We start from the raw sequence: 23,957 nt of genomic DNA, 5'->3' as shown, positions 1-23,957 counted from the left end.
GCCTATCTTTCTCCCTGCCCCCCCTCCCCCCCTTACTGTCATGAAGTATTCAACATGCCATGTGTAACTGAAAATTGGAGTTTAGTGTTTAATGACCAACTGGGAACAAAAGATAAGACTCTGGGCTAAGGAACATAAATTGAAGCTGAGATTCCCACATAAAACCTGAGCTTTCAAAGGACTGGAATATCAGTGAAAGGATAGATTAGGAAAAAACTCATTGACTGGCAGAGGAAAATAACAAAGAAGCCTTTAAACTTTCCTGAGTAGGGAAAAGAACTCTCCCTTAAGAATTTATAAACAGGGACAATGTCACACAATTGAATTAATACTATTAGGGAATCCCCAAGCCAAGAGACTGACATAAAAATTGATCCTGGATATATGATCCTCCTAGTGCACCTGGTTCTGAGTATATGATGTTCCTAGAAAATTTGGCCTTGTAGAAGCAAATGGAAAACTGTTTTGAAGGTCATGTTCTAAATATAGGCCTGTTGCGATTCCCAAAGCCAATGCTAAGTGGAAATGATCTCAAATTTGATAATCACAAAGCACAAAGGAGCAATCATTTAAATGAGGATCTGCACAGACACACAAACTAAGATTCAGCTCCCAAGTTCTCTATAAGTACAACAACTACAGAACACTACTGTATAAGCACTTTCATAAGTATTAAAGATATAAAAGAAAGATTTAGTGACATAAGTAAATAAAGCATTATAAAAGAACAGGACTTTTTGAAAGTGTATTAAATGTAATTTCTAGAAATGAGAAATGAAGTCATTGAAAATAAAAACTAAATAGATAGTTAATATCAGATTAGACACAGATGAAGAGAGAATTTGTATGCTAGAAGATATATAACCAGAATGGAACAAAGTTAAAAATATGGGAAAATGAAAAAGAGATAAAAAATCCTGGAAAATATAAAAGGAAGTCAAACAAAAAGTTCCAGAAAGAGAAAACAGAGGGAATGCAATAAAGCATTCAAATCTTATCAAATTCAAATCAATAAAGCAATAAATCTTCAAATAATGATTTGAAGATTCCTTGACCATATACCCTAGTCCACAAGCCAAATGTCATCAAATACCAAAGATCTATATCATATAAACCATGTTCTCTGCCCACAATACAATACAATGAGAAATCAGCAACAAAGGACAACAATGCCAGAAGTGGCCAAGATGGCAGAGGAGGAAAAATCTAGTTCACCTCCTCCCACAGGCACACCAAAATTTGAAAAAAAAAAAAAAAAAGCAACTAGTGATGAAAAAGACCAGAAGACTAATGGAAAAAATCTTCTTTAACTAAAGATATAAAGAAAGAACCACAAGAAGACAGGTAGAAGGGGTGTTAAATAGTCAACACCCATCCCCTGAGTGGGTGACCCACAAATGGGAGGATAACAACATGGCAGAGGTTTTCCCTAAAATGCAAGAGTTCCAAGACCTACATTGCTCCCCCAGTGGTCCTGCACCAGGAAGATGAGTTCCTAGAACACTATCCTTTGAAGGCAAGCAGGGCTTACTTTCAGGAGAACTAGAGGTCTGTGGGAAATAGAAACTCCACTCCTAAAGGGTGTACACAAAATTTCACATGCTCTGGGCCCCAGAGCAGAAGCAGTAATTTGAAAGAAGCCTGGGTCAGATCCACCTGCTGATCTTGGAGAATGTCCTAGAGAGGCAGGAAGCAACTGGAGCTCACCCTGGGTACACAGACACGGGTGGCAGCCATTTTGGGGTGCCCATTCTATGAGGACCCTGGTGCTGGTGAGGGCCATTTTGGAATCCTCCCTCTAACTTATTAGAACTGGAACATGGCCCCTGTTGGCACTAGTACTGGGACATCTCAAGCTGAGCAGCTAGCTGGGGGATGGGGAACACAAGCCTACCAGCTTGCTGATACCAGCCCTGGGATGCCCCTGAGCCCCAGCCCCACCAATCAGCAGGCTAATGCAAGATCCAGGGCCCTCCGCCCCATAACTACTCACCAGCGTACCAGTACTAGGCCTGGAAAGCCATGGGCTTCCACAGCCAGCTGCCTCATGACCCAGCCCCACCCTCTGGCGGCTGGCAGCCTCCACACAATGCAGTTTGGCAACCAACTAGGCAAGGGGACAGCACACCTATCAGACCACGCACAGTGATCAGTCTCACACAGCAGAAGGACCCCTGCAGCCCACATAGGGGGTACTCCTAAGGCATAAAGCTCTAGTGGCCAGAGGGAAAGCATACTGCTGGGATACATGGATGCCTCCTACAAAAGGCCACTTCTCCAAGGTCAGGAAATGTAAATACTTACCAAATACATAGAAATAAAAATAGCAAATTAGGCAAAATGAGGTAATAGAGGAATATGTTCCAAACTAAGAACAAGATAAAACCCCAGAAGAACTAAGTGGAGATAAGCAATCTACTCAATAAAGAGTATAAGGTAATGGTCATAAAGACATTCAAATAACTCAGGAGGAAAATTAGATGAACACAGTGAGAAGTTAGACGTTATTAACAAAAAATTAGAAAAATATAAAGAAGAACTAGATATAAAGAATACCATAACTGAAATGAAAAATACACTAGAAGGCTATTTTTAGTAGATTAGATGATACACAAGAACAGATTAGTGAGCTGGATGACAGAGTAGTAGAAATCACAACAACAACAAAAAGAGTACAAAGAAATGAAGACAGCTTAAGAGACCTCTGGGACAACATCAAGCATACTAACACTCAAATTATAAGGGTCCCAGAAGAAGAGGAGAAAAAGAAAGGGTATGAGAAAATATTTGAGAAGATGCACAGTCGAAAACCTCCCTAACATGGAAAAGGAAGTAGTCACCCAAGTTCAGGAAGCTCAGAGAGTGCCATACAGGATACACCCAAGGAGAAACAGGCCAAGACACATATTAATCAAACTAACAAAAGTTAAACACAAAGAACAAATATGAAAAACAGCAAAGGAAAAACAACAAATAACATACAAGAGAATCCCCAAAAGGCTAATAGCCGATCTTCCAACAGAAACTGCAGGTCAGAAGGGAGTGGCAGAATATATTTAAAGTGATGAAAGGAAAAAACCCTACAACCAAGATTACTTTATCCATCAAGGATCTCATTCAGATTCAAAGGAGAAATCAAAAGCTTTACAGACAAACAAAAGTTAATTCAGCACCACCAAACTAGCTTTACAACAAATGCTAAAGGAACTTCTCTAGACAGGAAACACTAGAGAAACAAAAAGCCTACAAAAACAAACCCAAATCAATAAAGTAAAGGTAATGGGATCATATATATCAATAATTACCTTAAATGTAAACTGACTAAACACTCAAGCCAAAAGACACAGATTGCTGAATGGATATGAAAACAAGACCCTTACACATGCTGCCTAAAAGAGACTCACCTCAGACCCAGTGACACATACAAACTGAAAGTGAGGGGCTGGAAAAAGATATTCCATGCAAATGTAAATCAAAAGAAAGCAGGAGTAGCAATACTCATATCAGATAAAATAGACTTTAAAATAAAGACTATTACAAGTGACAATGACGGACACTGCATAATGATCAAAGGATCAATCCAAGAAGAAGATATAACAATTATAATATATATGCACCTAATATAGGAGAATCTCAATACAAAAAGAATACAAAGAAATGAGGACAGTTTAAGAGACCTCTGGGACAGCATCAAGGATACTAACATTCATATTATAAGGGTTCCAAAATGAAAACAGAAAAAAGGACAGAGAGCATATTTGAAGACATAATACCTGAAAACTTACCTAACCTGGGAATGAAAAAAGACATCCAGGTCCAGGAATCACAGAGAGTCCCAAAGGCTATCAGATGACTTTTCAGCAGAAACTCTGAAGGCCAAAAGAGAGTGACATGATACATTTTAAGTGATTAAGAGGGAAAACCTACAACCAGTAACACTCTATGCAGCAAGATTCATTCGGATTGGATGGAGAGATCAAAAGTTTTATAGACAAACAAAAGCTAAGAGTTCAGCACCACTAAACTAGCTTTATAAGAAATGTTAAAGGGACTTCTCAAAGTGAAAAAGGAAAGGCTACAACTAGAAATATGAAAATCACAAAAGGAGAAATTTCATTAGTAAAGGCAAACATACAGTAAAGATAGAAAATCAACCATGTATAAAGCTAGTAGTAACGTTAAAAAATAAAAGTAGTAAAATCATCTATATCCATACTAAGTAGTAAAAGGATACAGAAAACAAAAAGACATAAAATATGATGTCAAAACAGTAAACATAGTAGGGAAGAGTAATTAGCAGAATTCTTAAAAATGCACTTGAACTTTATAGATCAGCAACTTAAAATAATCACATATAGATTTCTATATGTAAACCTCATGGTAAACACCAATCAAAAATTTATAATACATACACAGATGAAAAAGAGAAAGGAATCCAAACATAGCACTAAGGATAGTCATCAAATCACAAGGGAAGAGACCAAAAGAGGAAGAAAAGAACAACCAAAAAAACAAAGCAAAACTACACAATAACCCCACAATAAGTACATACCTATCAATAATTACTTTAAACGTAAATAGACTGTGTTCCAACCAAAAGACACAGAATGGTTGAATGGATATGTAAATAAGACCCATCTATATGCTGCCGACAAGAGTCACTTCAGACCTAAAGAGGCACACAGATTGAAAGTGAAACAATGGAAAAAGCTTTTTCATGCAAATGGAAATCAAAAGAAAGCTAGGGTAGCAATACTTAACACCAGACAAAATAGACTTTAAAATAAAGATTGTTACAAGAGACAAAGAAGGACATTAAATAGTGATCAAGGGATCAATCCAAGAAAAAGATACAATTATAAATATATATGTACCCAACAAAGGAGCACATAAATACATGAAGTAAATATTAATAGATATAAAGGGAGAAACTGACAGTAACAACTTAACAGTAGGGGACTTTAACACCCCACTTACATGAATGGACAGATAATCCAGACAGAAAATCTATAAGGTAACACTAGCCTTAAATGACACATTACACCAAATAGACTTCACTATGTGATGGGACTTCCCTGGTGGTCTAGTAGCTAACACTCCATGTCCCCAGTCCAGGGGACCCACGTTCAATCCCTGGTCAGGGAACTACATCCCACATACCACAACTAAAGATCTCACATGCTGCAACCAAGACCCAATGCAGCCAAAACATAAATATTTTTTAAAACTTACAAGAAAATTATGTGATGCAGCAAAAGCAATTTTAAAAGGAAAGTTTATAGTGATACAAGCTTACCTCAACAAGAAAAATATTGAATAAACAACCTAACCTCATACCTAAAGGAACTATAGAAAGAAGAATAAACCAAAGCCAAAGTTAGTAGAAGGAAGGAAATCATTAAGACCACAGCAGAAATAAATGAAATAGAGACTTTAAAAGCCCAATAGAAAAGATCAATGAAGCTAAAGGTTGGTACTTTGAAAAGAGAACCAAAATTAGCTAGACTCATCAAAAGAAAAAGGGAAAGGGACCAATGAATAAAATCAGAAATGAAAAAGAAGCTAAACCAATACCACAGAAATACAAAGGATCATAAGAAACTGTATGAAAAACTATATACCAATAAAATGGACAATCTAGAAGAAATGGACAGATTACTATAAATACACAACCTCCCAAAACTGTAACAGGAAGAAACAGAAAATCTGAACAGTAATGAAATTGAATCTAATAAAACAAACTCACAAAATGAAAAGAATTTGAAAAAGAATAGATACATGTATATGTTTAAGTGAAATACTCTACACCTGAAACTACAAAACATTGTTAATCAACTATACTCCAATATAAAATAAAAATTTTTTTAAACTCCCAATAAACAGACCTAGGACTAGATGGCTTTACAGGTGAATTATATAAAAATTTATAGAAGAGTTAACACCTATCCTTCTCAAACTATTCCAAAAAATTGCATAGGAATAAGGGCTTCCGAACTCATCCTATGAGGCCAGCATCACCCTGATACCAAAAGCAGACAAAGCTATCACACCAAAAAGAAAATTACAGGCCAACATCACTGAACACAGATACAAAAATACTCAACAGAATATTAACAAACCAAATTAAACAATACATTAAAAGGACCATGATCAATTGGGATTTATCACAGTGATACAAGGATGGTTCAACCCCTGCAGATCAATGTGATACACCACATTAACCAATTGAAGAATAAAAACCATATGATGGGAAAAAAAAAACCATATGATGATCTCAATAGTTGCAGAAGAACGTTGTCAAAGTTCAACATCCTTTTATGGTAAAAACTATCCAGAAAGTGGGTATAGAGAGAATATACCTCAACATAATAAAGGCCAGATAGTTCAAGCCCTTAGCTAACATACTCAATGGTAAAAAGCTGAAGGAATTTCCTCTAAGATCAGGAACAAGACAAGATTGCCTACTTTCACCATTTTTATTCAACATAGTATTGGAAGTCCTAGCAACAGCAATCAGACAAGAAAAACAAATAAGAGGAAGACAAACTAGAAAGGAAGAAGTAAAACTGTCACTGTTTGCAGATGGCATGATACATATAAAATCTTAAAGATGACACCAAAAAACATAAAACTAATCAATGAATTCAGAAAAGCTGCATGATACAAAATTAATTTACAGAAATCTGTTGCATTTCTATACACTAGCAGTGAATTATCAGAAGAGACATTAAGAAACAATCCCAGTTATAATCCTGCCAAAAAGAATAAAATATCTAGGAATGAATCTAACTAAGGAGGTCAAAGACCTGTACTTAGAAAACTGTGAAACACATGAAAGAAATTAAAGATGACACAGATGGAAAGATATACTGTGTTCATGGATTGAAAGAATTAATTTTGTTAAATGACCATACCCAAGCCAATCAACAGATTCAATGCAATCCCTATTAAAATACCAGTGATATTTTTCACAAAACTAGAATGTATAATTCTAAATTTGTACGGAAATAGCTTTTTCCACATACACGTAGATAAAACAACCTTGAGAGAGAACAAAGCTGGAGTTATCATGCTTCCTGATTTCAAACTTAATTATCAAACCAGTGTGGTACTGGCACAAAAACTGACACATAGATCAATGGAACAGAACAGATAGCCCAGAAATGAACCCACATTATATGGGCAGTTAATCTGTTGACAAAGGATGCAACAATATACAATAAGGAAAAGACAGACTCTTAAATAAATGGTGTTGGGAAAACTGGACAGCTACATACAAAAGAATCAGACTGGACTACCCTCTCACACCATGTACAAAAATAAACTCAAAACGGATTAAAGATGTAAATGTAACAGTTGAAACCATAAAACTTCTGGAAGAAAACATAGGCAGTAAGCTCTCTGACACTGATTTCAGTAATATTTTTTGGTTATGTCCCCTTAGGCAAGACAAACAAAAGCAAAAATAAACAAGTTGGACTGTGCACTGTGCTTAGTTGCTTAGTCATGTCTGACTCTTTGCGACCCCATGAATTGTGGCCCGCCAGACTCCTGGGTCCATGGGGATTCTCCAGGCAAGAATTCTGGAATGGGTTGCCATGCTACATCAAACTGAAAAGCTTTTGATCAGTAAAAGACACTATCAACAAATGAAAAGACCACCTACTAAATGGGAGAAAATATTTGCAAATGATATACCTGATAAGGGTTTAATATCTAAAATATTGATAAAGAACTTATACAACTCAATATTTAAAAAACAAACAACCTGGACTTTCCTCACAGTCCAGTGGTTATGTCTCCGTGCTTTCACTGCAGAGGGTACAGGTTCGATTCCCTGGTTGGGGAACTAGGACCCCACATGTTGCATGATGCAGACCTAAAGAAAAAAAAATTTTTTTTTAATTTAAAAATAAAAAAATAAAGTAAAAAAAGCAAACAACCTGATTTTAAAAATGAGCAGAGGATCTCCACAGACGTTTTTCCAAAGAAGACATGCAGATGGCTGACAGGGACATGAAAGATGCTGAGCATCACTATGCAAAGGTCCCCAGCCTTTTTGGTATCAGGGACTGATTTCATAGGAGACAATTTTCCCACAGACCTGCAGGGAGGGGTCTGAAATGGTATCAGGATGATTCAAGAGCATTATGCTTCTTTACACTTTATTTTTTTTTATTATTATTACCTCAGTTCCACCTCAGATCATTAGGCATTAGATCCCAGAGGTTGGGAACACCTGCATCAGGGAAATGCAAATCAAAAAAACAAGTATCATCTTTCACCTGTTAGAATGGCTGTTATCAGAAAGACAGTAAATAGCGGGATGTGCAGAAAGGGAACCCTCATGCACTCTTGGTGGGAATGTAAATTGGTGCAGTCACTGTGGAAAACAGTATAGAGATTCCCCAAAAAGTTAAAAATAGAACTACTATATGATCCAGAAATTCCACTCCTCCATATTTATCTTCAGAAAATAAAAACACTAATTAGAAAATATATATGAACTCCTATGTTTGTTGTAGTATTGTTTACAATAACCAAGATACAGAAGCAACCTAGGCACCCATCAAAAGATGAATGGATAAAGAACGTTTGGTACATACATACAATGGAATATTACTCAGCCACAAAAAAGAATGGAATCTTGTCATTTGTGACAAAATGGGTCAACCTAGAAGGTATTATGCTAAGAAAAATATATTAGACAATAAAACAAATACTGTACAATTTCACTTATATGTGGAATCTAAAATTCAAAACAAATGAACAAATATAACAAAACAGAAACAGTGCTATATGTACAGAAAACAAACAGGTGGTTGCCAGAGGGCAGCAGGTGGAGGGAAGAAAGAAAAAAGAGAGAGATTAAGATGTATAAACTTTCAGTTACAAAATAAGTGAGTCATGGATATGAAAAAGAAAAAAGATCACAAGGTCATACATACTAGAAAATTTTAAATCATACTAATAAATGATAATAGAATAATATATACCAAAATTTGCATAATGTAATTAAAGCAGTATATAATGGAAATGCATTGCATTAATAAATCTATGATTCTTGAAGTTAGTCCCCAAGCCCACAGATTGACCCAGGAACCTGATGGAAATACAGTTTTCAGTCTCCATCCAAAACCTATTGAATCAGAAATTCTGAGTGGGATCCAGAAGTCTGTATTTTATCAAGACCTCTAGGTAATTCTGATGCACACTCAAGTTTGAAAACCACAACTTTAGATGTACATTTTGAAAAAGAATGGTTAATAGAAATATCCAACTCAAGAATTTAGGGGATGTAAATCCATGGCTAATTCATATCAATGTATAACAAAAACTACTGTAATGATGTAAAGTAATTAGCCTCCAACTAATAAAAATTAAAAAAAAAAATAAAATAAAATTAAAAAAAAAAAAAAGAATTTAGGGGAAAAGAATATAAAATTAATCCAAAAATTAAAAATAATAAAGTTTATTTAAAATGCATTTTAATGGCTTTAATTCTACATTAGGACTCTTAAAGAGGCATTATCTTTGCTTCTGGGTTATAACAATCCCAGGCTTCTTCCAGGTTGTCTCTGGTTAGGGAGCCCATCAGGGCAAGGAGGTTGGGCAAAGAAGAAAGTAACATGTGTATATATGACCCTTTCAAGATCTCTCATTCTAGGTATTTATGTATATATGAATACTTTTTTTTTCTGGCTAGAATCATAAGAAAATATTAACAATGCTTTTTTTTGCAGAGAAGGACTTTGGGTAAGAGGCATAGTTATCATTTTTCCCTTTAAAAATATTTTCATTGAGTTTGCAGTTCTAACTTATACAGATATTAGTTTCATTTTTTAAAGCGATAACAAGGTTTATTTGGACTGTGGGATATGGGTAATTTTTATTTCTTTAAAAGAAAAAACTTGGGTAATATTATAGTTTTGTTAACAACAATAACACCCAGCAAAAAAAAATTTCCCAAACCTGGATTCCATCAGAACTTTTTTTGCCTAATATAATTCACAATTTCTTTGTAGGAATAAAGCTCATACCTAATACAACGTGTAAGCAATTTTCTGATAAACTCTAAAGGAACTGAAGACTTGTTCTAAGAAACCCACACACCTGTCAGTCAAAAGTCTAATTACCTCTACCGAAACATAGTTTCCTTTTGTGTCCAACCTAACAATGATTATCTATTTCTATAAAACGTCCTGATCAAGAGTAAATCTTTGAATTGGCTCAGTAGACTCCTCCTTTGCAACAAGATTTGTAATAAATTTTAATAAGCAGTCATAACTAAATCACTTGGAAACGTTTCCTTTCACACCAGTTTAACATGTTTTAAAAAACCTTCAAAATCCTGGGGGATGTACACCTTCGTTACCAGTGTTGATGGATGACAGGGCCATAAACACTATAGAAACGTAACTGTAGGAATGTTTATTCATTCGACAAGTATTTGAGTTCATACCCACTCCAGGCTTTGAAAAGCACTCGAGTTCTACCACGTGCCAGGCACTGTTCTAAGCTCTGGGATACAAAAATGAACAAACGGCGTTGAGGGATAAAACTACGGTACCACACGGTATCTCGCGCTTCTGCCTCTTCCCAGGTGGGCGCCTCTAACCACGGGTCTCTTCCCACGATTCTAGCTGTGCACAAAAGCTCCGCCCGCTCATCTGCCATTTCTCCAAGCTCTTAGGAGACGAACGGACTACAACTCCCACAATGCCATCCCGGGGCGGGCTCCTTGTAAGGGTTCCACCTTTTTCCTGGCCTTGCGGAGGACGACTACAACTCCCAGAGTGCTCTGCTTCCTCTTTGGAATGTTATTGCCCCTTTCACGGTGCAGGACGCAGTAGAAGCGGGCAAGAGTGACAGGTCCGATGTTTTCTGTGTCCTTCCCCGGGGCAGGGACGAGGCGGTGACTTGACTCTTGGGCGCAGAGCCCGGGAGGGAGCGCAGGAGACGCTGTCCCTTCTGCCCGCCTCACCTCGCGCTACTCTTCGTCTTCTCCACCCGCGGCCACCTGAACTCCTGCTCAAGACCGACCGCCCCAGGCAGGGTGGTGGCTTTGCAGCGCCCCCGCCCCCGGGCCGTGGTGAGGCCGCTGCCCTCGGGGCGGCAGTAGCGGCGTCAGCTCTGGGGAGGCGAAGGAGGGAAGATGGCGTCGGAGCTGGAGCCTGAGGTGCAGGCCCTCGACCGGAGTTTGCTGGAATGTTCAGCTGAGGAGACCGCGGGGGTGAGTGCCTGGACCGGGGCTCTGATGTCCGGTCGTGGCAGGCTGCGCCCCGGGGGAGGAACCTTCTCCTGGGAATCCCCGGGCGGCGGGCCCTGACTTGGGGTGACGACCCCGCGCGCGGCGCCTCCCCGTGTAGGTAATGGCACGGGGAGGCCCCAGATCCTGCCCCTCTCCTTCCCTCTTTATCCACAAGTAGCCGGCAGCGCCGCTGGGTGCACCAGCCACCCTCGCTTTCCCTTTTGCTCTTCCATTATTCCTCCTTTTCCCCACACTCCCAGTTAAGTCTCGCAGCACAGGGCCTTTGCCCTCTTTGCCAACTCTGCTTCCTGGTTTTTTTGGGTACTTTGTTTTCCTGATTCCTTTTCCGGAGATAAGCGGAGCCTTGCCTCCTCGTTTGAAATCTGCCGCCTTTACTTTGTTTCTGGGGCCGGCGGATGCCAAGGACACTGTCCTCCGTCTTTTCCCCTCCTTTTCAGTGCGTTTTTGCCCTGGTTTGGTCAGTCGACGTTAGTGAATGTGCGAAGAGTTACTGTCTTGACAGGTTTATGGAGTGTGAGAAAGTGGTCGCGGAGACTGGGAGATTAAAACAATAATTCGTCTAGGAGTTGGGGGTAGTTGGACGGAGAACAAACGTTATATAACTTTGAGAGAGCGGCTGTCAGTAAATGGAAGCTAATAATGTGGCCACAGCGTGGTGAGAGCAGTTAATGCCCCAAACTTAAAGCATTCAAAGCCAGTCTTGTACTGAACCTATAATATGAATATGCTCATATAAGTAACAGAGTTATAAAACAATTAATAAAACTCGATGGTATCTTTCCTCCAGAAGGACAGGGAACACCCATTAGAACAGATTGCCCAGAATGATTATAAATGGACCAACACAGCTTAGGCCCCACCTTTAAGGCCTCCGATTTAAAAACTGGTAGGAAGGAAGTGACCTTTGAGCACAAGTCAACAATCTGAATGTTAGGAACAAAGTTGTAGTGGGGCACTTTGAGCCTGTTGGTTAGTGAGGAGTTATTTTGGGCGAATTGATGAGGACACTACAGTCATACGGGAAGAAAATGTTAGGAGTAGAGGTGAAAAGTTTCAAGAAACACATTGACTGATGCATCTTTGTTCTTAAACTAACTTGTTTAGTTCCATTTTCATTTACTTTCTGCTTAGTATTTCAACAACCCAAGGATTTACCCCATCTGCCTTTCATTTATCGAGAGATTTGAAAAGAAAATGAAAGCTATGTTCGAAGTAAATAGTAAAATGATGATAATAGCTGTTCCCTACTACATCATCCTGTCAGTATCCATGTTGATATCTGACCTTTTATTTACCTGACTTTTTTTTTACTTCTGCCATATTTTGCCTGTAACCCAGTGGTACAGGCTATGTACTCTTATTTTCCCAGTTCTAAAAGTGCAAGCTGCTATACACCTGAAACTAACACAACATTGGTAATCAACTATACTCCAATGTGAAATAAAATTTTAAATAAAAGTGCAAGCTATCAAGTGAGAGCTTCTCAAATTTGTTGAGATTTCCTGAGTAAACAGTTATAAAACCAATGCTAGAGACCAGTGCTCCTAGTCCTTGTGTAGTGAAATTCTCAGTCAGATGTAGTGGGGGAAATTAAGGGAAATGTAATCAAAATTTAGTACTCTGGACTTGGAGTTTGTAAAGATCAGAGTCTGAGCTACATTTTAGTTTTGCTCTGTTTCCTTTTAAATGGATTTCTGAATAAGATGGGAAAAAATTTAGGTCTGAAGGCCAATAAAATTTCTTAAAGAAGATTCAGGCTAGTATTAAAATACAGGATTCTTCAAGTAGGATAATTTGCCCTTACTTTGTGAGGCGTTTATTGTCTGTATTTGGTTAAAACAGCATAACGCTTTAGTATTCTTCCAGCTTCGGCTCCAGCCCAGCCTTTATCACAAATTAAAATGAATAAACTTTTCTCAGGTTAAAATGAACTTGAGAGAATAAACAAGTAAAGCAGTTATTGCAGCCTTTAGACCTCTGTAACTAGTAATTGGTTGGGATCACATCCGTCTAAAATTACTTAATAAGCACTGGTGTCATCTTTCCCACACTGTATTTACACACTGGCTTTTCTTATTTGTATGAGGAGGAAGGACTTTTTGTGATCCCATCTATTCTTTACTAGAATGCCTCACAAAAGTATTTAAGTACTCCAGTACTTTTAAGTTTAGGATAGTAAAGTGACTGGCCCAATGTTCTAGTGTTCTCTTTCCTTTGGTAGAGTTGATCCTGCAAGTATGTTCAGTTTAGTTCGGTTGCTCAATCGTGTCCGACTCTTTGCGACCCTGTGGACTGCAGCATGCCAGGCTTCCCTGTCCATCACCAACTCCCGGTTGTGCAAGTACAACTCCCCTGACACTTCTTGAGTCTATCTACATCTTATGCTCCACAGATTCAATTATATGTTTCAGTGGATGATTATGATTTAAAAAGTGGATATATTGTTTCTCCCCAAGTCTGAAAGAACTATGTATTCCTTACAGAAGTTTTATATAAAGTATTATATCTATATTGGTTAATTTTTACCTTAAAATTTTCAGTAGTTTTATATGTTGCAATATAATTCACATATCTTACAGTTCAGTTCAGTGGTTTTTAGTATATGCAGTTGTACAGCCATCACCACGATCAGTTTTAGAACATTTTTATCACCCTTCCAAAAGAAATCCTACATCCATTATCTGTACACTCCTTCTAACCTCCCAGACTCTAGGCCACTGCTAACCTGTTTCTTTGTTTCCATAGATTTGTCTATTCTGGAAATTTCATATAAATGGAGTTATGTAACTTGTTGTCTTTTGTGACTGGTTTCTTTCCCTTAGCATAAGTATTCAAGTTTTGTCCTTATTGTAGCATATATCCTCAATACTTCATTCCTTTTTACTGCCAAATGATAGTCCATTATGTGGATATACCATATTTTATTTATCCATTCGTCAGTTGATGGCTATTTGGGTTGTTTCAACTTTTGGGAGATTATAAATTGTGCTACTGTGAACATTTGTGTACAGTTTTTTTGTGGGAATATATGTTTTCATTTCTCTTGGGCATACACCCAGGCTTGGAATTGCTGGGTCAGGAATTGCTAGGCCGAAATGACTGCATCGTTTTACCTTCCTATCAGCAGATGTGAAGTTTTCAGTGGGTTTCACATCCTTGCCAACACTTGTTAATTGTCTCTTTTTTCAATTATAGCCATTCTTTTGAGTGTAAAGTTGGAGCTCTTTATAGTTTTGATTTGTATTTCCCTTGTGACTCATGATGTTGAACATCTTTTCATAAGCTTTTTGGGTTTTTTTTTTTTAAGTGTCAATTTGGGTCTTTTGCCTATTTTTAAGTTACATTTTTTTCTAGTTCTAATTTTTTCTTAATATAGTCCCGAAAGCTTCATTTCAGCATTAGTGATTGTTGCTTTAGATTGTTTTTTTATAGTTAACTTACATGTTGATTATCCTTGTTCAAAAGCAAAACCAAATGTGGTTAAAGAATGCAGTTTTAATTTGGCAAAGAATTATAATTAGATACTGTGATACAAGCTTCCCTTGTGGCTCAGCTGGTAAAGAATCCACCTGCAATGTGGGAAACCTGGGTTCAGTCCTTGGGTTGGGAAGATCCCCTGGAGAAGGGAAAGGCTACTCACCCGAGCCGGGCCAGTACAGACTGGCCCGCTGTACAGTCCATGGAGTCCCAAAGAGTCAGACATGACTGAGCAACTTTTACTTTTCACTGTGATGAAAGAACTAACCCCACGGGATTCTTTGATTTTTGTGTTTATTATACTTGCTGTCCATCCCAAGGCTGAAAATTAGCTTTCAAACTAGGAGAGAGCCTAGAAACATTGTCATAACATGTTTACTATAGTGGAATGAGTTGACAGTTTCCCCACTTCCCTTATGGAGGACTTCTAATAAGGTAGTGCTTATTACTGTGATGTGCACATTACATGACAGCCACAAGTGTCTGAAATAAGGACAGATTAACATGCAACCAAATTGGGAATCTGGTAATTTTTCCTTTTGAAGAAATAGTTACAATTAGCTTATGTTACTGAGAGCTAATATGAAAAGCTATAGGTTTTTTCTTTTGAGAAATATGTAAACAATTATTCTGAAATGCAGCCAGAAATTTTCTCCACCTGCTCATTTTCTCTTCACAGCTTTCCTTTTCTAATCTATACTGTTGCTGGTCACTAATTCTATGTCTCCGGTATATAATTCCCATGTAAAGGTACTTTGCTTTGTTTATTAGTGTTTTAAATAAGGTGACTGATTTTTTTTTTTTTTTCTCTTAACCAGAAGCTGATATTAGTTTCTGAATTTTTTGTTTGAGAAATCTGAACATATTTGGCCCATGAGTGTTGTTGGAGCCACAAGACAACATAATTTCTTTTACAAAGCACCATCCTTTATCCTCCCTGGATCAAAATTCTGCAAAAGTAAACTTTTAAGAGAAATGGCAACATAAAATATAAAACAAAAAATTGGTGTTAAACAAAACCTTTAAATATGTTGTAAGTTAAAATTGAAGCATAGTTTTCTAGGATCCAGGGGGTGGATTCTTGAATCTTAATGATTGTCTCTCTCAAAGTACTGTTTCAAGAGTAATTTAGTCTCTTTCCTACTTGATAAAAAGAAACAGAGCAAAATTAGTTACATTTGGAAAGGATTGTTTCACTTCAGGGGTAAAGACTTTTTCTGCTGTTTTCAATTATAAACTTCTATCCAGCCCTTAACTTATGAACAAGAATTTTGCATGTTTCGGAAGAGTTCTCTAAAGTGTGAAATTAACTTGAAAGTTAGTATATACCACCTTATGAATATTTAAAATCTCTCTGTAGAGTTATTTTTCAAAAAAAAAGAAGTGGACTGAAGATTATGCAAGTAATAGTTAAAAAGACCTTATACTCTTTTTTTTAATGTTTTATTTTATATTGGAGTATAGTCATTAGACGACCTTATACTCTTGTCTTATGGTGTTAGACATCACTTGAATGCACTGTGTTAACAAGGATGTAATTTGAGACTTAAACGTTGTAATCTATAGGTAAACATGAGACCTATGAGTTAACAGTTAACTGCATTTTTGTAGAAGTGAGTTGTTCCATGTTTTCTGATTTCAAATTTTTACTTGGTTTAGAGCCAGAAAAAGTTGGTTGTAATTAAAGCAAGGAAATATGGAGGACAAATAAACATAGATGGAATTGGTATGAAAGGCAGGAATAAATAAATGACAATGGTATGAGGAAAAATCTTAAGACTTAAGGAAATAGAAAGAGAAAAGAATGGAGGTAGTTTGATGGATGCCTTATTATAGGCCTTATTTGGTTTGGTTTTTAGAGCCTGCACCTGGATTGGCTTTATTTCTGCTTCCATAAAAGCCACATGGAGCATCTTCCTGTGATATCAACGTTAAGTGACAGTCAGTAGTACAGATATGTTTATAGGCATTAGGTTAACGGATTTTACTAAATGCCCACTGGAGCTTGGTTCTGGTTTAGAACTGGGGGTGGGGGGTTAGAGGAATAGGAGACTAGGGTAAGGAATGGGCTGAGGAGGCATCTTAGAGAAAGTGAAACATAAACTGAGATCTGAAGAATCAGTAGAAAATAGCCCTGGGAAGCAGAGAGAGGAGCAGTACCACTCAGGAGGAGGAGACTAGGAAGTATAATACAAGACAGAGGGCTTTGTAAACCATGTCAGTGGACTTGACTTGATCCTGAATAGAAGGGGAAACAGTGACATGATCAGATTGGCATTTTGCAAGAAACACTCAATTTTGTGAGATTGGAAAAATGAACTGTAGAGGGGTCAAACTAGTGGGGATTACCAGTTAGAATATGGTTGCACTAATCTGATGGCTCTGGGCAGTTTGGGGGCAGTGCCAGTAGAGATGGAGAGAAAGAAATGGATGGATTCAGCAGATGTTGAGGAGCCCTAATAGACAAGACATGATGATTACTTGAATGTTGGGGTAAGGAAGAAAGATTTCTGTTTTTTTTTCTGGTTTGAATACCTGGTAGATGCTGGTGTTTAAAACAGGGAAATGCAAAAAATCAAAAAAAATAAAATAAAACAGGGAAATGGAGAAAACAGCAGGGGGTTTTGTGTTGTGGGAGATCATGAGTTCAATTTTGGACATACTGAGTTGGTATCTGAAAGGAAAAACTGTTCTGTTTCTCTTTACATTCACACTAACACTTCCAGCCACCAAGTGTAGGGGGGTGGTTTTCCCACATCAAACAGTTCTCTCCTCAGCAGACACCGATTGGTTGCCCCACAAGTTGGTCAATTCTGACACTATACACCTGGAGTTAGCGTCAGATCCTAAAGATTAAGGGCTCAGTCCCACAAGTCCCATTAAGTAGCTGCCCCCAGTACTACTTCAGATGCCACTCACAAGCAGGGGGTCCTCAGGTTACCCACAATTTATGTTGCAAATGAGGGGGGTTCCTGTGACCCCCTCTTTGGGTTCAATAATTTGCTCAGTGGCTGACAGAACTCAAGGAAGCAGTTTATTTACTAGGTTACTTGTTTATTATAAAATGATACAACTCAGGAATAACCAAATGAAATAGAGGAAGGTGTGTGGAGCTTCCATGCCCTCTCTGGGCACGTTAGCACCTCTGCCTGTTCACCAAGCAAGGAGGTATCTGAACCTTGACATTTTGGAATTTTTATGGAGGCTTCATGCCTCCGTAGGCATGATGATCAAATCATTGGTCATTTTTAGTGATTAACTTCACCTCCAGCACCTCTCCCTTCCCTGAAGTTGGTTGGGATGGAGGCTGTAAGTTCCCACCTGTTAATCATGTTCCCCTGGCAACCAGCTCCCCATCCTTAGGGGCTTTCCAAATTCACCTCAGTAACTGCAACTCATGTCTGATTGAAAGGGGTTTGCTCTGAATAACAAAAGACACTCCTTTTATCTTTATCTCACTTACACTTAGGAAACTTCAAGAGTTTTAGGAGCTCTGTGCTAGGAATGAGAACACCAAAAGTGTATTTCTTATTGTAAATTACAATATCTCAGTATCTGTTAGATATCTAAGTAGAAGTACCACAGGTAGTAGGACATGAAAGTTTGGGTACGGGAAACGGTGGCTTTTTAAGATGTTTTTAGCGTGGAGAGTGAAGGAGAAAGGGTTTAAGCAGAGGTCAGTGCGGGGGGGGGGTGGGGGGAGAGCATAATCATTAAAACAAAGTCTCTTGTGGCATGTAATTTATTAATCATTGAGAAATAGAATTAGTACATTGGTTGTTCATGTTTACTGTATGCTCTTCCTATCAGCAAACTGAAAAGAGAATCCAGATCACAATTAGAGTATCATTTGAGCAAAACAGTTGAAATTAGAAAGGAAGTCAGATAGGCTCAATGGCTAGCGTCTTTGAGATGATTTATTGTGGTTATTTTCCTGGACTGCTTATAGGAGGTTGCTTCAGCAGTCATTTTGAGCAGATGGGCTCATTTCACTGTTGATTTTGCTTTCACTTTAAGTAGAATTCTAAGATACTGGCTATTGTAGTTAAGTTCTAAATGTTTTACCCTTTTTGAAAAGGCATACAGTGATGAATGTTGTCAATAAAACAGTTTATAAGATTCTTTTGTCATTATTTTTTTCTCTAGGAGAAAATAGAGTAGATTTATTAAAATTTGCAGTTTATTGACTGTTTAAAAGTATTTTTTCTTTTTTTTAAGAAATGGCTGCAAGCAACTGACCTTACTAAAGAAGTATACCAGCATTTGGCCCACTATGTACCCAAAATCTACTGCAGGGGTCCCAACCCTTTTCCGCAGAAAGAAGACACATTGGCACACCAAGTTTTGTTGGGACCAATGGAATGGTACCTTTGTGGTGAAGATCCTGAGTTGGGATTTTCCAAACTTGAACAAACAAACAAACCTTCTCATCTTTGTGGTCGTGTTTTTAAAGTGGGAGAACCTACATACTCTTGCAGGTAAGATATTGCCGTTTTCTTTCTTGCCTTGTTTTTACGTGACTTATTTTTTTCTTGAAACCTTTCATTTTAATTTTTAAATTATGAAATATTATGTATGTATGTGTGTGTGTAAGTCTGTACAACAAATATGTATGGTTTAATAACTTATTATAAACAAACATTATTTTCCAGGTCAAGAAATAGAGCATCACCAGGATTTCAGAAACCCATAGTGTTCTTTCTTCCTCCCCCATAGTTAACCCCTGCCTTGACTCTTGTACTGATCACTTTCTTGCTTTTCTTGATAGAGTGATTCTTTTTGATGTTTGTATCACCCCATGTTTGGCCTTTGAGTGCCCCGTCACACTAGCTTCTTGGTCCTTTTCACATGCCTTTTGTAGTCTTTGGGTGCTTCTTTGCTTTCTGACACAAGATGTCCACACCTCACTTTGTACTTACTCTGACCCATATGTGCAATCAGCCACTTATGCAGGGAGTTTCCTTTTAGTTGGGAATGTTAGAAACCATGGTCTGGGTGCTATATGTACTTACTGCTACTAGGTTGACTTTAAATTTCTTTGTTGAGAATTGCGTGTACAAGGGTAGAAGATGGAGAGGAAAGTGCTCTGTTTCCCTGTAGGACTATCTTCTATTTCTCAGAACTAATCATTGTTGACAAACTCTTATGTATCCTTCCAGAAATTTTCTGTGCATACACATGCCCATATATGGGGCTATCTTAAACATATATATATGCAGACATACATAGAAAAGGGACTATGTTAGATATACTGGGCTAAGTTTTCCTTTCTCTACAAAATCTTGCCATTGACATCTGTCCATATCGGCTCATATAGCTAGATAATATTCCATTGTGTGGATACAGTATTGATTGTATAATATTTTTTTCTTTAAAACTTTTTCCCATACAACTTAATTTTGGTTACAACTTCTGGGTGTCTGTGGCAATCTTTCTTTATAGTTAGAATACCAATTGAGAGCTTTTTATATATTGAAGGACTATTAGATCTAGTGTTTTGTCTATACAGAAACCTAAGTCCTTTGTTGGTATTTGGAGCAGTAGATCTAGTTTAATCTCATGATTTACAGATGAAGAAACTGAGATCCAATTGTTGCAATAACATCCTTTGTATCAAAAATATCCAGTTCCAAAACATGCATTTGTACGTCACGTCTTTCAGTCTTCAGTTTGGAATGTTGCATTGGTTTTTCTTTGATTTTCATGATCTGGACACTTGACAAGTACAGGCCATTTATTTTGTAAATGCCTGTCAGTTTGGGTTTGTCTGTACACTTCATGGTTAGAGTCAGGTTGTCTCTTTCACAGAAATATTACAGAAATCACTTGTTTTCAGTGTTCCAGTAGTATATGATTTTGGTTTGGTTCAATAGCTCTTTAACTTTGATCTCTTGATAAGGGGATTTCTGCAAGGCTTCTCTACTGTGGAGTTACCCTTTTTCCCTCTCTAATCAGTAAGTATTTGGTGGTGAGATACTTTGAGACTATTAAATATCCTGTTTCTTATCAAATGTTCAGTTTTTATTTGTGTCAGTATGTGTTCATGGAGTCCCATTATTCTGGTGGTCAGAATTGTCCTAGATTTGACCAGTGGGAGGCCCTTCAAGCGGTTTCCCTGGTGGCTCAGATGGTAAAGAATCTGCCTGCAATGTGGGAGACCTGGATTCGATCCCTAGGTTGGGAAGATCCCCTGGAGAAGGGAAAGGCTCCCCACTCCAGTATTCTTGCCTGGAGAATCCCTGTGGACACAGGAGCCTGACGGGCTACAGTCCGTGGGGTCACAGAGAGTCAGGCACAACTGAGTGACTAAGCACGCACATACAGGCCCTTCAAGCTGTCTTTGTTCTTTTTTATGTCCCCATCGATCTTTGAGTACTTCCTTTTTCTGACAAAAGATGTTTTGGACACATCTTGGACTTTTCCCTGCCTCAGTTCTGAAATCAACCATTTCTCCAAGGAGCCTGTTCCTTTTTAGTAGAGGTCAGTGTTCAGAAATAAAATACCAAGTCAACTTGTTGCCATTGGTATATCACTAATCCCAAACCCTGTCAATGGATCTGTGTATCTGTATGTAGGTCTCTCTAGTTCCAATCCAGCACCACAGGATTCTTTCTTGATTTCTTCCTTTGCTTATTTTCTCTCTTCTCTAATGATGCCACGTGTCTCTGTGTATGGGGCCATCCCGGGGGAGAACAGGTTGGGTGCTGGTTTGAATGCTTTGTAGGGAGGGCTTGATTAAGTTGACAGTTCTGAGAGCTTCCATGACTAAAAGAAAAGGAAGTAGAAAGAATCTTGTTTTCAGCAGTGATCATGGAATCGGCTTTTGGGGGTTTGGAGGAGTGGAGGTGGGATGACAGGAGGAGGAATGTATTTATTCCCTCAGTGAAAGTGGTGCACTGAAAAGCTGTCTGCCTGTATTTGAAGATTAAGTGTGCCTGTAGGGTTTGTGGGTGAAACCAAGTCAGGGATGATCTCAGAAGAGTTTTCCTGTATGTGTGTGGTGGAGGCTGGAGTTTCTTTGAGATATGAAATCATTAGAGTGTGGAGGTATAGGTTAATCCATTCATACCTATCCTGAGTATTCTAACTGTATATTTAGAGGATGTATAGAATCAATGAAAAGGAAGGTTCCTTGGGTAAGAATTTTCATGTTCATGACATCATCTAAAAGGTCACAAAAGTGAAAGTGAAAGCCTCTCAGTTGTGTCCGACTCTTTGCAACCCCATGGAATTGCCCAGGCCAGAATAGTGGAGTGGTTAGCCTTTCTCTTCTCCAGGGGATCTTCCCAACCCAGGGATCGAATCCAGGTCTCCCGCATTGCAGGCGGATTCTCTACCAGCTGAAATGCAAGGGAAGCCCCAGAATACTGGAGTGGGTAGCCTATCCCTTCTCTAGCAGATCTTCTCGACCTAGGAATCAAACTGGGGTCTCCTGCATTGCAGGTGAATTCTTAACCAACTGAGCTATCAGGGACATTTATTCCCTGAATGATTGAAGAAAGAAAGCAGTATGCAGTAACCTGCACTTGGACAGACAGGTAGCCTGAAATGGGGGAGAGGGATATAATTATGATGGCCCCCCTAGGACTCAAGTTTGAACCAGACTCTTAGAGGATATTTCTAAACTTTGTTGTTAACTTAAAGTTGGCCGACTCCAGGTTAAGGGCCCAGACTTCTACAAGATTGTATAAAATACAGCTGAAAGTTGGGGACCTCTTGAGCCACACTCAATTCTGATCTGCTGGTTACAAATTTCAGGCATCTCCATAGATTAACTTAGGTTGGATAATTCACTGAACAACTCACGGAACTCAGGGAAATGCTGTAGTTATGATTAAAGTTTTATGATAGCAAAAACACACAAATCTAAACCAGTCAAAAGGCAGGATTTCCAAGTGCAATGTTTTCTTGTTCTCAGGGACATATTATTATCTTCCCAACACATTTACTGCATGACAACAAAGTATTGCCAACCAGGGAACCTCACCCAAGCTTAGGTGTCCAGAGTTTTTATTGGGATTTCTTATATTGAATAATGATTAATTGAATCATTGTCCACATAATTCAGTTTCCAATTCCACTACCCATCCCAGTGGCATAGCTGTGCCTGAAAGCCCCAGCCCTCTAATCACTTGGTTGGTTTTCTGGTATGGCCAACCTCCAGTCTGAGTTACTTAATTCTGCCGGCACTCAGTGACAACCTAGAGGGGTCGCATGGGGACGGAGGTGGTAGGGAGGTTCAAGAGGGAGGAGACATGTATGCCCTTGGCTGATTCTTGTTGATGTATGGCAGAAACCATCACATTATTGTAAAGTAGTTCAGTTCAGTCACTCAGTCATGTCCAACTCTTTGCGTCCCCATGGACTTCAGCACACCAGGCTTCCCTGTCCATCACCAAGTCCCAGAGCTTGCTCAAACTCATGCCCATTGAATCAGTGATACCATAGAACCATCTTATCCTCTGTTGACCCCTTCTCCTCCTGCCTTCAATCTTGCCCAGTATCAGGGTCTTCTTCAGTGAGTCTGTTCTTCACATCAGGTAGCCAAAGTATTGGAGTTTCAGCTTCAGCATCAGTCCTTCCATTCTGAATATTCAGGACTGATTTCCTATAAGATTGACTGGTTTGATCACCTCACAGTCCGAGGGACTCTCAAGAGTCTTCTCCAAACCACAATTCAAAAGCATCAATTCTTTGGTGCTCAGCTTTCTTTATGGTCCAATTCTCACATCTATACATGACTACTGGAAAAACTATTGCTTTGACTAGAGGGACCTTTGTTGGCAAAGTAATGTCTCTGCTTTTTAATATGTTGTGTAGATTGGTCATAGCTTTTCTTCCAAGGAGCAAGCATCTTTTAATTTCATGGCTGCAGTCACCATCTGCAGTGATTTTGGAGCCCCCCAAAATAAAGTCTGTCACTGTTTCCATTGTTTCCCCATCTGTTTGCCATCAAGTGATGGGACCAGATGCCATGATCTTAGTTTTCTGAATGTTGAGTTTTAAGCCAACTTTTTCACTCTCTTCTTTCACTTTCATCAGGAGGTTCTTTAGTTCCTCTTTGCTTTCTGCCATGAGGGTGTTATCATCCTCATATCTGAGGTTATTGATATTTCTCCCAGCAATCTTAATTCCAGCTTGTGCCTCATCCAGATGGCATTTCATGTGATGTACTCTACATATAAGTTAAATAAGCAGGGTGACAGTA

At 38.5% G+C, this 23,957-nt stretch overlaps 1 protein-coding gene and 1 long non-coding RNA gene across 10 annotated transcripts in view; one reads left to right on the top strand and one right to left on the bottom strand.

Moving 5' to 3' along the window:
• LOC139031435 (uncharacterized) overlaps positions 1–10,762 on the bottom strand; it is a 37,901-nt gene extending 27,139 nt beyond the window's left edge. For both annotated transcript variants that reach the window (XR_011483919.1, XR_011483918.1), the window contains exons 1-3: positions 10,571–10,762; positions 7,769–7,879; positions 3,786–3,869 (exon numbers count right to left, since the gene is read on the bottom strand). This is a non-coding gene — a long non-coding RNA (uncharacterized lncRNA). The remainder of the gene's footprint in view (positions 1–3,785; positions 3,870–7,768; positions 7,880–10,570) is intronic.
• Positions 10,763–10,844: 82 nt separating this feature from the next.
• UBR2 (ubiquitin protein ligase E3 component n-recognin 2) overlaps positions 10,845–23,957 on the top strand; it is a 102,785-nt gene continuing 89,672 nt past the window's right edge. For 3 of the 8 annotated variants that reach the window (XM_070456423.1, XM_070456420.1, XM_070456422.1), the window contains exons 1-2: positions 10,859–11,233; positions 18,968–19,227. In XM_070456423.1, the coding sequence (XP_070312524.1) occupies positions 11,156–11,233; positions 18,968–19,227 (338 nt within the window). In that variant the 5' untranslated portion in view covers positions 10,859–11,155. Of the gene's footprint in view, positions 11,234–18,967; positions 19,228–23,957 lie in introns of all 8 variants that reach the window. The other 5 variants (XM_070456425.1, XM_070456426.1, XM_070456428.1 and 2 more) reach the window with 4 other exon arrangements.

The sequence above is a fragment of the Odocoileus virginianus genome, chromosome 27, assembly GCF_023699985.2.
Source record: "Odocoileus virginianus isolate 20LAN1187 ecotype Illinois chromosome 27, Ovbor_1.2, whole genome shotgun sequence".
Taxonomy (NCBI): Eukaryota; Metazoa; Chordata; class Mammalia; order Artiodactyla; family Cervidae; genus Odocoileus; species Odocoileus virginianus.
The sequence above is the reverse complement of the archived record's forward strand: the minus strand, read 5'-3'. Positions and strand labels throughout refer to the sequence as shown.